This window comes from Schistocerca serialis, chromosome 7 (assembly GCF_023864345.2).
Source record: "Schistocerca serialis cubense isolate TAMUIC-IGC-003099 chromosome 7, iqSchSeri2.2, whole genome shotgun sequence".
Taxonomy (NCBI): Eukaryota; Metazoa; Arthropoda; class Insecta; order Orthoptera; family Acrididae; genus Schistocerca; species Schistocerca serialis.
In genome coordinates, this window is record NC_064644.1 from 359543473 (window position 1) to 359559964 (window position 16492).

The window sequence follows — 16492 nt, forward strand, 5'->3', positions numbered from 1 at the left end:
GCGAAATACAGTGACGTGCTATAGAAGAATGTTGTGTGAAGAGGCGTGGCACTGCTCTTTGGCACCCTTAAGACCAAATTACATGTCTTACAATTCCTCGGACAAGTATGTTTTATGTTTCAGACTTTTCAGAGAGATGTGAGCTACAAGATGAACATATTTTTGAAAATTCAATTTTTTTTAGTATTGACCCGTAGATCCGGGGCTGATGCGCAGAGCAGTCCGAGTTATAGTGGGTAGTCTCCATGTGACCCGTGTTTACATTTAGTGATTTTTGCCGTTTCCCCTTCGTTTACTCTCACGTCAAATGAAAACAAAACAGATATCTGTGGCCGGGAGCTATCAAGTGAATTAAAATACATTCACATAATTACGGAGGGCTAAAATATGTAACTAGTTTCAGATTTTATTTTATTTCCACCTTTCTGACAGTCAAGCATTAATCACCTTGCAGAACAGTGAAGTTATTTTTGTCTGTTTGCTAATGAAATTTGACTTTATTAACCTTTTCTGCAGAGGCAGTCAATGTATTTGAAACGAATTGTTTAATTCCACAGTACTGGCTAGTTTCAACTGTTTGCTGCATTTCAAGTGCACGTTTTCATCTTGTAGCACGTATGACATTTTGCCACAATAAAGAACCAAACATGATATAATACAGAATTGGTGCTCCAAGAAAATTTACATTCCAAAAACCACACTGAAAAGCTTGATATTGGGTCTAGGTCTACTTCATTGAAAATCTGGACATACAAATGTGCATTTCAAATATGCACTTTAAATGTGCACATTTTAGTATGGTTCACTAAATTCTGATGCTCTTGCAGTATCCTCTTATGTCTTGTTTCTTTTATGACATAATGTATGATCTTTTAATGTTTTACACATACGTACATACAGGCTTCCTACGTCTTGGTAGCTGCGCAAACGCGGTGTCGTCCGTTATGTTATCTGTGCTCTCTGGCAACTGCTGAAACGAATCTATTTCTAACAGGTCGCGGGAAAATATTGTGAATGGTTGTTTGAAAAGTGTTACTTGCAAAGTAAATATCCTTTTACGTAAGTTGAACTATGTGCGAGAATGTACCATGAAGCGTTTGACTCTCGTTTAAAAATCAACTCTTTGATGACGAGCCATTTAGAAGAATTTCGAACCCTGAAAATCAGACATTTATGTCATTAATAAAACTTTTACTAGCACATTTGTGTGATATATCTTAAAGTATAACAGGCGCAAAAAAGATCAATATTATATGCGAAAGCTTAGCTTGTCTTGCAGCTTATTAAGCTTGGAGACCAATTTTATATGTGAAAGCTTTGCTTTTCTTGTAGCAACACTATGTACATTAATTTAAACTATTAACTTTCCCTGTTTGTATGTTTGTGCTACTTAACAGTGATGTTGCTGTTAGCTGACTACATCATGTGTCCTATGCTCTGAAAATCCGCTGTCATTGGCTGGCGAGATCACGTGACACGAGCTATGATTAGCTTACAAAAGTGCATCGCAATCTCGATTTCAATGATTTGGAAAGTAACATGCGGTGTTTAGTGGAATTCCAATGTATACTTTCGTAATACAAAAACATGCAGCGTACATGTTGCTGCACATCAAAGATATTTCCAAAACGTCTTTTTCCCTAAGTTTCGTTTTCTAAAGTGCCGGGAAATTCTATGCCCATGTATAAAACCATAACCATTCAAAGGATTGATAAGTTTTGCAGTTCTGAGGGAAAATATACTGTTGCTTAACTCGGAAAAGGTGTGTTTACACCCGGGAGAAGGTGTATTTTTAACCGGGAAAAATCCGGAAATTTTTTTTCCTTGTCCGCGTATACACCCTGAAGAAATACTAAACCTAGTTTTCAGAAACATACGTGTTCTTCATCAGAGAGGAAAGAGGTATTCCTTGCGGATTATAACATCCTGCATTAATAGTACTAAGAGAAAGGGTTAACACTTTCGGTAATTGTAATCTTCGTTTTTAGATCTCTCTTCCACAGTTGAAATTTTACATAGGGTACATAAAGTCTCTGGCTACTGTATTAGATATATTTAGATATTTTGTATATTTAGATCAATTGGATTGGATTTAGATACATTGTGAAGCATCTTCAGTGGTCACTGTAACAGCATGAAAGGAAAAAAAGCTGCTGAATAGTAGACCTTGAGACAGATAACACAAACTAAGTGATCAGCCAGCTTCAGTTAATGTATATGCAGAACAACTGCAAATGAGTGTTCTGATGTACAGGGTGATTATAATTAAAGTTACACTTTCAAACCACTGTAGAAATAACACCACTGGTCAGAATGACGTCATATTGCAACAGAATATTATTGGATAAGGGGGAAAATGTATGGCAGAAGAAAAATAAAATTGCAAAATGCAGCAATAGATTGTGCTGTAAGCATCATAATTCAATAGCGATCAACTACAGATGATGAATCGTACAACAATGCCTAAGGTGTACATTTGACATTAAACAAACTGTACCACTCAGTGTGCATGGATGTACTGGTGTGATACTGTTAGTTACATAAGCCCATCCACCATGGCAAGGTCATATTACATCAGATGGGAAAATCAGTTTTTAATTGTCCTGAGGCCAAAAACAGCATAAAAAACATCACTCACATTGGCTTTTAATTGTCCTGGGACCAAAAACCGCGTAAAAAGCATCAGTCAGAATCAGATCGGATTATTAATTTCCATGTGACTGACACAAAACATTTTCAATATGCTGTCCACCATATTTTGCAACAAGTTGAAATTGAGAAACAGTATGCTCCACAACTAATCGAAGTGTTCCGGGGTCACGTTCAGAATGTGTTGCGCAATGCGTGCCTTAAATGCAGCTAAGTTTGCAATCAGAACACTGAACACAACATCTTTCAGATAGGCCCACAGCCAGAAGTGACATGGATCAAGATCAGGTAATCAGGACGGCGAGACTATAGGGAAATGGCGGCTGATAATTCAAGCATTTCCAAAGGGCTGCTTCAGCAGCTGCTTAACTGGATGTGCGATGTGCGGAGGTGCACCATCTTGCATTAAAATGATACTGTCCACACTGTTGGAGAGCTGGAATGACGTGGCTGTGCAAATGACACTCACAGCGCTTACCAGTGACGATACAGGTAACAGGACCGGAAGCATCTGTCTCTTCGAAAAAATATCACCCTATGATAAATTATGCCATAAACCCACTCCACACAGGGACCTTTTCGGGATGAAGTGATACTGGTTGATTCACTTGTGGATTTTCTGTTGCCCATATTCGACAGTTCTATGTATTGACATATTCTGTCAGATAGAAGTGGGCTTTGTCTGTCCACAAAATCTTCCACGGCCAATTATTGTCCACTTCCATGCGAGCAAGAAATTCTAAAGCAAAGGTCTCTCTTGCTGACAGGTCAGCAGAAAGCAACTTCTGCACATGGGTAATTCCGAATGGGTAGCAAAGAAGGATGTTTCGTAGGGTTTTACACACCATGTTCACAGGTATGACTAATGTTCAGGCAGTTCATCGGGTACTACACGTTTGCTTACAACCACTTGTCTCCTCCTACTTTGCTGTGGCCAGTGCTTCCACTGATGTTGAATCAATTCGTTTCCTCCATCTACCAGTTTGCACACCAAAAGAACCAATGTTTTTGAATTTCGGAATCATTTTCTTCAGACCCACAGCAGTCATTGGACCAAAGCCTTTTTTCAAACCCTTCAGTGCCCGGAACTTCAGCAGAGCAATACGTGCACAGTCATCATTCTTGTAATACAGCTTTACAAGCAGAATGCAGTCCTGCATTGAGACAGTCATGGCGAATGTCGCAGACATGAAAGTAAAGTCGCATACCCGACGTGTCTATACCAACATCAGTGGGTTGTACACATGGCAGATGTTTTCATTTACGTATTCTGACACATATAGCATCGTCTATTGATCAATTTTCACACTATTTTTTGTTCTTCTGCCATATGTTTTCGCCCTTCTCCAATAATATTCCATTGCAATTTGACATCATTCTGACCAGTGATGTTTATTTCTAAAGCATTTTGAAAATTTAACTGTAATTATAATCACCCTGTACATGAAAATCCTGGGTATTGGCGTCTTCAGTTCTGAAATGACATGTCACAGTGAATCTCAATATTTGGTACAGTTCAAAATGCGTACACAATGGGAAATGTTCAGTATATTGCATGGAAAAACTTATAGACAAAAGAAAGGTGCAATACTTATAGAACTGGCATTAATGCCTGAAGGTAGCATTTTGCTGATAAAGAACCCACTTGCAAAAAAGGAGTTAGGAGTTATATTGGAAAATGCTTGACATTTCTTACTTCTATAACCTTTTTTTAGAGAGAGTGAAACATGCAAACCATCCTACGTGTTTGTTTCTTGTTAACTTGTTAAGAGCTGAGGGCAGTGTTATAGGACTGCTCTTACGTGTGAAATACTACAAATATTTGGAGTGTGAATGTGTGTCTAACACATATAAGGAAATAGAATGTGGAAGCAAAGACAGAATAACATAAACCAGTTAGCAAAAGAAAGAAGAATTAAATAAAGGAATAGAGCCAGCATAAATGAAAGTTATTGTGTGTTGTAATTTAGAAAAAGATGAGGGTGATTACTAATAAATTGCAGCTATTTTTACATAGATCGAGTAATAACAGGAGCTGAATTTTATAGATACTTCTGACTATTTATATAATAATCTCTGAGATTTCTGCTGTTGAAGATTTGTTTTAGAGTTTCTGCTAATTGTAAATAGAATTTTTCACCTACATAATGTGTTTTCATTTCAGTGCTGGCTCTGGTCACTACACGGCATTTGCAGTCAACGACGGTAAGCACATTTACTGTTAATATACTGAATTACCCTTTTTTTCTTATGTCTCACATTTTATTATTGCTAATGGGTTAGCAAGATTTTTGCAGTAAATTAAAAAGATTAAATGGACTGTACGGTCAGTCAACTATAATTTAAATACTAGTTACATTTATTTGTCTACCTGTGTATGCTAATAAAATTGTGGCCTATAAACTTAAATATACATTTCATACTAATGTGAAGAAATTGTGGCTTCTTGCCATGTCAGCCTTTCAAGATTTCCACATGCACTATTTTACCAGTGTACCAAAACTGCTTCAGCCCTTAACATACAGGGTGACACAGAGTAACGGGAATGTTGAAATGGGTAGTGGCAGCCATGGGCAGGTGGCACCACTGCGAATTCGTGACAGTTAGTGAGTAAACAGTCCGCCGTTTCAGTAATTATGGATCAGTGGAATGGACAACAGTATGCGTTAGCCATTAAAATGTTTTATAAAATGTTGGCGCAGAGGAGTTTCGACATTTTTATAATTCAGGATGGTGCTGTTCGTCATGATGCCGTTCCATCGAAACACGCGATAAAATGTTGAATTAATAACTTCGTAATAACTTTGAAGAGACTGGATCTGCCGTCAAGAAGAAACCAATAGGACGACCAAGAAGTGTGTGTTCTCCAGCAAACATTGATGTTGTATGCGAGTCTTTCTTACGGAGTCCATGGTGTTCAATTCGTAAGCAAGCAGCAGTGGTTGGAATGTCCTAGGAGAGTGTTCACAGAATTCATCATCTTGATTTAAAATTTCTTCCATACAAACTACAGATGGTGCAACAATTGAAGGACAACAATTACTGGTTACGATTAGGATTCTGTCAACAAATGATAACAAAAATAAACAATGACTATGAATTTCTAAACAAGTTGTGGATGTCAGATGAGGGCACATTTTCATCTCACAGGTTATGTGAATAAACGGAACTACCGTTACTGAGGCAAACACAAATCCTAATGACATTCATGAGTGCCCTTCACACGCTAGTAAAGTGGCAGTATGGTGTGATGTTTCATTACATGGCGTTGTCGGATTGTATTTTTTCACAAATGAACAGGGAAACTCAATAACTGTCAATGACAGTCGTTACGGGGAGACATTACAAACTTTTGTTACACCTGCATTGAACAACTTTCCAAACGTTCAAGAAGCCTGGTTTCAGCAGGACCAAGTGACATCGCAAACTGCACAGCAATCAGTGGCATATGTCCAAGAATTGGATGGCAACTGTGTGATCTCACGATTTGGTAACATTCCCTGGCCCACTAGATCGCCACATTTATCTGTTTGAGATTTTTTTTTTCTTGTAGGGCTACCTCAGGAGCAAAGTCTAAATGACTCGACCAAGAACCCTGGATGAGTGAAAACAGAGAATTCGGGATGCAATTCACAATATCCCAGCTGAGATGTTGCAGCGGTCAATTAGGAATCTCAACAGCAGAGTTCATGAATGTATTCATACAGGGCGACACCATGTAAAAGATGTAATTTTTAAAAATTATAAATGCCATCAATGCCTCATAAATGGCTAAGTTGTAAGGTTTCAATTACTATGAATGCAATTTCTTTCCTTCATCACTTCTAGTTTTATTGGATTGTGGAAATGTTCCTGTTTCTCTGTGTCACCCTGTATAAACATGGCAGCAAGAAACGGTTTCTTAAATTCGGTTTTTGTCTTTCAGAAGTTGTGTTGCATGTGAACATAGTGATAGTTCTAACTTTGAGCTTTAGGTAGCCAGCAAACATACCTTCTTTCTTGTAAGATAATAGATCCCATGGCTGAGTCCTTCGTTGAGTTATACCATGTGTATTGAGACCATTAAGCCATTGACAATCAACAAGGCTCCAATCATGCCAGTACATACTTACGTTCATCCACTTTCTCTTTCGCGCACATGTTCTTGCACCAACATTGAGCTTCACCAGGTTATGTTCAACAGACCTACAGCCAAAACTACATTACATTTTCTATATTTACATGCGGAAAATACAGCAGTTTCAAACTATATCAAGTAAAATAGTTCATCTGAATACAATTTGCTATGTAATAGCAGTTATTAGGTAACCACATGTTGTGGCAGAATTCACATCTGCACTCTCTTTATCACAAAATTTGAGTTTTTTAGGTGCCGACTATACAGTGTCCAGATATCAGCTGTTCTGATTTAGTCAGCACAGCAGCTGATTTTCTTCAGTTAAATGTTTGAGATAGATAACTTCCTGGTTGCAAATAACATGGTATGTGGGACAACCACAGCTGCAGTAATGTATTTCAACTAATAAAAAAAAATGCAACAACTGCCAGAAATGAATTTACTAATCCCATAATCGTACTAGTTCACTGACCATCATGACATCTGCAGGTGGAAAAACAGGTGAACCTGAATTGTAAATAGATCTCCATGAGGGTAAATAATAGACTGCCTATCATCCTGCTTGAAATTAGCATACAAAAAAAAAATGCACTTGTCATCCATAAAATGACAGAGGGCGTGAGGTACGACAAAACCCTGCAAGGCGGATTGAGGACACCCCAGGTGAAATGTCCAGGACATCAGCACAACACATCTTGCCTCATGCTCGTCATTTTATGACTGGTGGGTGTATTTTTTTTATACGTCTCTTTCGAGCAGTCAGATAGGTGACATCTATTATATACCATCAAGGAAATCTAATCACAATTTAAGGTTCATCCACTTTTCACATGAAGATGTGACTTCATAGTCATTAAACTAGGTATGATTGAGTGATTAATAAATCAGATTATGAGAGCTGTTCCAGTTTCATATGTATGAGATAGGATGGAGCCAACTGAATTGTTGCACCTGGAATATCAGATGTATAAATCAGGGTTTCTCAAGAACAGCCTTAAATTTTTTCTGGCCATTTCTATTTTTATTTCCTCAGTATTTATGTTAACCTTCTGTATGGTATATAACTATCTATTACAATCTTAGTTCTGCACTTGTAATTCTTTCAGTGCCTGCCGTCATGCCTACTTGATGAGGATTCCAAATACTGAAGCAATACTGTGTCATTTAGATATGCCCTTGCTTGTACTCATTGGCATGTTTGCTGCCTTTCTTATTGCCATGTTTTATTACATGCAAAATACTTAAATGATGTGACTGGCTCCTGAAGTTCACCAAAAATCTAATGTTATTTGTTTGTTTCTGTTTACTATGAACATTTTCTTGCATTCATGTGTCCAGAGAGCATCCGTTCAGTAACACAAGAGGAAATAATGTTCAGATCATTCATTTCATGGTAGTCATCCAGTGATCATACATTTCTGTAGTTTCGCTGCTTAGTGAGCAAATAATTTGAGAATTTTTACAGTTTGGCATTGTGTCAAAATGATACTAACAATGGAAAGTCCAGGTCGGAACATCGGCAATTCTACATCATTACTCTGCAATTCACATTTAAGTGCTTGGCAGAGGGTTCATTGAACCACAATCATACTATCTCTGTACCATTCCACTCCCAAACAGCGCGCAGGAAAAACTAACACCTAAACCTTTCTGTTCGAGCTCTGATTTCTCTTATTTTATTTTGATGATCATTCCTACCTATGTAGGTTAGGCTCCACAAAATATTTTCGCATTCGGAAGTTAATGACTTCTATCCCAACTCGCGTATCATATCTGCCACACTCTCTCCCCTATTACGTGATAATACAAAACGAGCTGCTCTTTTTTGCACCCTTTCGATGTCCTCCGTCAATCCCACCTGGTAAGGATCCCACACTGCGCAGCAGTAGTCTAACAGAGGACGAACGAGTGTAGTGTAAGCTGTCTCTTTAGTGGACTTGTTGCATCTTCTAAATGTCCTGCCAACGAAACGCAACCTTTGGCTCGCCTTCCCCACAATATTATCTATGTAGTCTTTCCAACTGAAGTTGTTTGTAATTCTTACACCCAGGTACTTAGTTGAATTGACAGCCTTGAGAAGTGTACTATTTATCGAGTAATCGAATTCCAACGGATTTCTTTTGTAACTCATGTGGATCACATCACACTTTTCGTTATTTAGCGTCAACTGCCACCTGCCACACCATACAGCGATCTTTTCTAAATCACTTTGCAACTGCTACTGGTCTTCGGATGACCTTACTAGACGGTAAATTACAGCATCATCTGCGAACAACCTAAGAGAACTGCTCAGATTGTCACCCAGGTCATTTATATAGATCAGGAAGAGCAGAGGTCCCAGGACGCTTCCCTGGGAACACGTGATATCACTTCAGCTTCACTCGATTTGCCGTCTATTACTACGAACTGCGACTTTTCTGACAGGAAATCACGAATCCAGTCGCACAACTGAGACGATACCCCATAGGCCCACAGCTTGATTAGAAGTCGCTTGTGAGGAACGGTGTCAAAAGCTTTTCGGAAAGCTAGAAATACGGAATCAACTTGAGATCCCCTGTCGATAGCGGCCATTACTTCGTGCGAATAAAGAGCTAGCTGCGTTGCACAAGAACGATGTTTTCTGAAACCATGCTGATTACGTATCAATAGATCGTTCCCTTCGAGGCGATTGATAATGTTCGAATACAGTATATGCTCCAAAACCCTACTGCAAACCGACGTCAATGATTTAGGTCTGTAGTTCGCTGGATTACTCCTACTACGCTTCTTAAACACTGGTGCGATCTGCGCAATTTTCCAATCTGTAGGTACAGATCTATCAGTGAGCGAGTGGTTGTATATGATTGCTAAGTAGGGAACTATTGTATCAGCGTAATCTGAAAGGAACCTAATCGGTATACAATCTGGACCTGAAGACTTGCCCATATCAAGCGATTTGAGTTGCTTCGCAACCCCTAAGGTATCTACTTCTAAGAAACTCATGCTAGGAGCTGTTCGTGTTTCAAATTCTGGAATATTCCATTCGTCTTCCCTGGTGAAGGAATTTTGGAAAATTGCGTTCAATAACTCCGCTTTAGCGGCACAGTCGTCGGTAACAGTACCATCGGCACTGCGCAGCGAAGGTATTGACTGCGTCTTGCCGCTTGTGTACTTTACATACGACCAGAATTTCTTCGATTTTCTACCAAATTTTGAGACAATGTTTCGTTGTGGAACCTATTAAAGGCATCTCGCATTGAAGTCCGTGCCAAATTTCGCACGTCTGTAAATTTTAGCCAGTCTTCGGGATTTTGCGTTATTCTGAACTTTGCATGCTTTTTCCGTTGCCTCTGCAACAGCGTTCGGACCTGTTTTGTGTACCATGGGGGATCAGTTCCATCTCTTACCAATTTATGAGGTATGAATCTCTCAATTGCTGTTGCTACTATATCTTTGAATTTGAGCCGCATCTCGTCTACATTTGCATAGTCAGTTCGGAAGGAATGGAGATTGTCTTTTAGGAAGGCTTCTAGTGACACTTTATCTGCTTTTTTAAATAAAATTATTTTGCGTTTGTTTCTGGTGGATTTGGAAGAAACTGTATTGAGCCTAGCTACAATGACCTTGTGATCACTAATCCCTGTATCAGTCATGATGCTCTCTATTAGCTCTGTGGCTAAGAGGTTAAGTGTGTTTTCGCAACCATTTACAATTCGCGTGGGTTCGTGGACTAACTGCTTGAAATAATTTTGGAGAAAGCATTTAGGACAATCTTAGAAGATGTTTTCTGCCTACCACCGGTTTTGAACAAGTATTTTTGCCAATATATGGAGGGAAGGTTGAAATCCCCACCAACTATAACCGTATGAATGGAGTATTTATTTGTTACGAGACTCAAATTTTCTCTGAACTGTTCAGTAACTATATCGTCGGAGTCTGGGGGTCGGTAGAAGGAGCCAATTATTAACTTAGTTCGGCTGTTAAGTATAACCTCCACCCGTACCAATTCGCACGGAGTATCTACTTCGACTTCACTACAAGATAAACCACTACTGACAGACACAAACACTCCACCACCAAATCTGCCTAATCTATCTTTCCTGAACACCGTCTGAGACTTCATAAAAATTTCTGCAGAACTTATTTCAGGCTTTAGCCAGCTTTCTATACCTATAACGATTTCAGCTTCTGTGCTTTCTATTAGCGCTTGAAGCTCAGGGACTTTCCCAGCACAACTGCAACAATTTACAACTACAATTCTGACTGTTGCTTGATCCAGGCACGTCCTGTATTTGCCATGCACCCTTTGAGATTGCAGCTCACCCTGTACTTTACTGAGGCCTTCTAACCTAAAAAACCGTGTAGTCCATGCCATACGGCCTCCGCTACCCGTGTAGCCGTCAGCTGAGTGTAGTGAACTCCTGACCTATTCAGCGGAACCCGAAACCCCACCACCCTGTAGCGCAAGTCAAGGAATCTGCAGCCAACACGGTCGCAAAACCGTCTGAGCCTCTGATTCAGACCCTCCACCTGGCTCTGCACCAAGGGTCCGCAGTCGGTTCTGTCAATGATGCTGTAGATGGTGAGCTCTGCCTTCATCTCGTAAGCAAGACCGGTAGCCTTCACCAAATCAGATAGCCGCTGGAATCCAGAGAGAATTTCCTCAGATCCAAAGCAACACACGTCATTAGTGCCGACATGTGCCACCGCCTGCAGCTGGCTGCACCCTATGCTCTTCATGGCATCCGGAAGGACCCTTTCCACATCAGGAATGACTCCACCTGGAGTGCACACTGGATTTCTTCCCCTCCTTAGCCGCCATATCCCTAAGGGGCCCCATTACGCGCCTAACATTGGAGCTCCCAACTGCCAATAAGCCCACCCTTTGCGATTGCTTGGACCTTTAAGGCTGAGAATCATCCTCTGAAACAGGGCAGGCAGCTGCATCTGGCTCAGCCAGAGACAGTACCTGAAACCTGTTTGTCAGACGCACCAGGGAGGCTTTCTGATCAGCCTCCAGGGACGTCTTTCGCTGCCTGCCACACCTTGGAACGATTTCCCAATCAACCACAGGCAAGGGCTCAGCCCCACTGCGGGCAGCAACCGGGGTAACAGCGGCAGACCAATCTGAGGACAGACGGGACGAGTTTGACATCCCCGTGATACCCAAGTCCGACTCCCCACAGTGGTGCCCATTGGCAACAGCCTCGGGCTGCGCGACCGAGGTTAGCACGGCCTGCAGCTGTGAGCGAAAGGATGCCAACTCAGCCCTTATCTTAACACAGCAATCACAGTCCCTGTCCATTCGAATCGATGTTGAACAACAGTTACTGAAACACGAGTCCATGCCTAGATAACACAAGGGAAACACGCAAAGAATGTATGAACTAACCTGTACAAATGCCTAACAACTGCACTACAATCTGCCTGAATTTACGATTACAGTAACTAAAACTCGAAATTACACCTCCTATACGAAACTATGTAACAGATAAGTGAGCTAGGAGTATAAGACTAGCTGCTGGCAGCTACTTATCCAATGGCGGCAGGGAGCACACTGGCTGTGACCCACCGACACTGGCCGTTGAAAACAAAAACAGAAGGCAAACGACTACGTGAATTTACACTATTCAGGTACTAAAACGCGATGCTACAACTCTCAAATACTATAATACGCCAGAAATTTATGAATTAAACAACGCAAGTACCCAAAAACACGCAAAGAAATTAAGAATTAAACTATGTAACAAATAAGTAAGCTGGGAGTATACGACTTGGCTCTCACCATATTCTACTGCCTCCTTGTTGCACTGCCAGAGGTGTTGCCTAACAAGGAGAATTGATACAAGCAGGGGAAATGTGCCACCATAGACACATATGACATCAAGATAAATGGAATTCCTACAGGAGGATGCTTTCTCCCCAAAAATTGCCACAGGCGAGAAACACCAAGGCCATGACCAAAACAAGAGCTTGAGACACATAGCTGCTGCTGGTAGTTCAGACCACTGGTCGTTCCGGTTCACCATACCCAGCTGTTTGCTTGCCCTTGTCGTACTGGCTCTCACCATGTTCCACTGCCTCCTTGTTGCACTGCCAGAGGTGTTGCTTAACAAGGAGAATTGATACACGCAGGGGAAATGTGCCACCATAGACACATACGACTATGGAAGGCAGGCAAGAATCAATAAGGAGCCATTGCCATGGCTCAGCAGCACTGTGGTCTCTGATTTAGTTACTTCTGACCCAGCAGTATTAAAATATCTCTTCCGTGTAGGTTGTGGGTCAGTAGCTAGAGGCAACTCACGTGTAATAAGTGCATAGTTTTCACAGTCAGTATTAGGCAAATGAAAGTAACATTATTACGACTGTTGTGATAAGAGGATTTGAGTACTACAGGTTGTCTATGAATAATTCTAAGAGTTAGGTGTCTAAGCCTGGTGACCAACAGAAACCAGATTTGTAATGAATTGTGTCCACCGGTCCTAGTAACTGTTGGTGTACAAGGATATTATCCACAAAGTAGTTATAAAATGTTATTGTAATCAAATAGGAAACTTACATCATTTTTTAACATAGTCTCCTTGTGTTTCAAAGCACTTGGTCCATTGTTGTACAAGCTTCCTGATGCCCTCATAAGAGAAGGTTCTCGTTTGAGCTGTGAGCCAGGAATGCATCGCTTCTTTCATTGCTTCATCTGAGGCAAATCGACGCCCCCTTAATGCTTGTTTAAGTGGATCAAACAAGTGATAGTCAGAAGGGGCTAGATTGGGACTATATGGAGGATGATCCAATACTTAAAATTTGAGTTTTTGGAGCATTTCAGCAATGTGGACAGCAGTATGCGGACGGGCATCATCGTGCAACAACACAACACCTTTTGACAGCAATCCTCGGTGTTTGCTTCGAATTGCAGGCTTTAGCTTGGCAGTAAGCATCTCACTGTAATGTACACTGTTTATTGTTGTACCCCTTTCCCCATAATGTTCCAGTACTGGACCTTGTGTGTCCTAAAAAACCGTAAGCATCAGTTTTCCTGCAGACAGTTGGGTCTTGAACTTTTTTTGCACAGCGAATTTGGACATTTCCGTTGCATACTCTCCCGTTTACTCTTCCATTCCATACTCTCCCGTTTACTCTCCAGGTCATAATGATGGATCCATGTTTTGTCACCAGTAATGATTCTGTCTAAGTAGTTGTCCCCTTCTTTACCATAGTGATCCAAATGGTTTTTGCAGATGTCTAAGCGTGTTTGTTTATGTAGTTGTGTGAGTTGTTTTGGTACCCATCTTGCACAACCTTTATGAAACCCAGTTCTGTTGTGGATAATTTCGTAGGCAGAACCGTGACTAATTTGCAGACGATGTGCCACTTTGTCAATAGTTAAATCATCTGTGTAAGAGAATCAGTTCACGTAAACACTCAATGGTTTCTTCATTTGTGGCAGTTCCGGTCATCCGGCTCCTTCATCGTGCATAACACTTGTGCGACCATTTCGGAATTTTTCAATCCATTCGTAGATACTCCATTGTGGCAAAACACTGTTCTCCTACTATACTGAAAGTCTTCGATGAATTTCTGCCCCTGATACGCCTTCCAGCCACAACAAAATGGATCACTGAACGTCGTTCTTCTTTGGTGCAAATGGACGGTGGAGCAGCCATGATTAACAGCATGGCAGCGATAACAAAACTAACCCAGCAGCTTGAAAATTGCAAAGATATAACAACAAATAAACAAGGCATGCGTCATCAATGTAAAACAACAGTACTACCAAAATAATAAAAAATATAACTAAATTGCGGATAATAATTGACTTAACCCTCGATCATGTGCACAAGTGAATTTTCAGAAGTTCAACATAATTTTAAGACTAGACTTCATTGGATTTGAGATGAGATGTATATGTCACTAAAAGTACTTCTTACTTCTTACAGTTAGTTGAGTTGATTGGCTTTTCACTTCCAGAACGTAGTTTATCCTCATCCTTACTTGCCACTGTTTCTACCGCAATTCAGCCAAATTGCCAGTGTCATTATCCAGACTGACAAAACTGTTACACATACTAACACTTTTGTCGGGAGGTTCATTCCAAATTCAAGTAAACTGCTCTGAAGCAAAGCTATGCAAATTACTGCTTCATGCATTTAAGGCATTTCGTCAGAGGTGAACGATCATTTAGAGGTGAAATACACTATTTGTTGTGTGAAGATATGTTTCCATCAGTTCGTCAGAAAACTAAATTCACTCCCAAGTTGATAATAGACCAGTATGCTTTTTATATCAGTCAACAGGCTCCTGCTTTAATACTGGTCACCAAGTGTGTGGCACATTACTATACACTCAGACTCCTTGCCCGAAAGGTTAACAGTGATAAATAAAAAAGTTTTTGTGGTTATATCATTCTAATGTGTTAGTTGGAGAGCAGCATTGTATAAAAAATTACTGTTTTGATCCTTTTGTGTCTTTTACTTCGGTATATAATGAGTTGAGAATCACCATGAATTTTTTTTTGTTCACAGGACAGTGGTTCCATTTCAACGATAGTACAGTGAGGCCAACAGAATGTGGTGTTGTCGCAAAGTGCAAACCTTATATATTATTTTATATTAGGCGGGAATTCAGGCTGCCCACTGTGAGCACGTGACAAAATGCTATTCAGAAGCTGCTTGGCTGTCAGTAACCTCCTCCTTTGCATTAAATATCTTGGATTGTCTGTGAAAAGTATTATCCTGGAAACCATATCGGCATACAGTACAAGAAGTGTTGCTTTTTCTGTTTTATTTTGTGAAATGATGCTCTTTAAGAAAGAGCTTCATTGTGCCTAAGTTATGAGAGCTTTATTGTGGCTCAGATATTCTGTATAAACATTCCTGTGTATCTAACTTCAATGTATTTATTTGTTAATGATGTATAAATGTGTGTGGAATCTGAGGCTGTAAATGACTAAAGACTGATAAGAATTTTTAGAATACTCTGCCTATTACTCTTCAGATGTTGCAGGAAAATACACTTGCAGAAAACATTCGTAACTGAAATTACTTATTTCTCATTGTGATTGTATCTTAGGTGTCATTATTTAAAAGTTCAGTCTTTATTGTTCTGCAGATTTCATTGTATGCTCCTGATTGTCATCCCATCAAATATGTATATTTAAGTGTACACTGAATTTCTAAAAGTAATTATGTACTTATTTGAAGAGGGATTTACGTAGTTGTGAAGTATTTTTGATGTATGTTCTGTGACTATGGTATTTAGCCCATTTGAATTTTTTTCTGGAGTTTCACGCTCCTGTTTACACCTATACAGTATGTACCTGTAAATTTTCAATTCCTTCTTTGTAAAAAGTTAAAGAACATTATTTATTTGGGTCTTTGAACACACCAAAAGGAATTGACTGTTTTAGTTTTAAAAAGCTATTTTAAAGAAATGTGATATTAAACCATCAGTCATAAAACTGAGGCTGTTTTTAATCATATTAAATGTTCATCATACTGACCATAAAATAAATTCCAAACAATGTTTCAGTTTTTACCATATATGTGTGTATATATGTAGGTAGGTGGGTAGGTAGGTAGGTGGGTAGTTAGGAGTCTCTAGTTTTATGGCCACAAACTTCTTTCAGAATAAAAAGAACAAGTTAAGGCAGAAGAGATGAATGAGTGAAATTACTGGAAAATAATCACAGCAGGCTGGTGAATAGAAAACTGGTGTCTACAAGGCATCTGCCCATAACTAATTGTGCAT

At 39.9% G+C, this 16492-nt stretch overlaps 1 protein-coding gene across 1 annotated transcript in view; it reads left to right on the forward strand.

Moving 5' to 3' along the window:
- Positions 1-16202, forward strand: part of LOC126412193 (ubiquitin carboxyl-terminal hydrolase 3-like) — a 78029-nt gene extending 61827 nt beyond the window's left edge. Inside the window, exons 10-11 of the mRNA XM_050081675.1 lie at positions 4814-4854; positions 15268-16202. Coding sequence (XP_049937632.1) covers positions 4814-4854; positions 15268-15392 — 166 coding nt within the window. The 3' untranslated portion in view covers positions 15393-16202. The remainder of the gene's footprint in view (positions 1-4813; positions 4855-15267) is intronic.
- Positions 16203-16492: the final 290 nt, after the last annotated feature.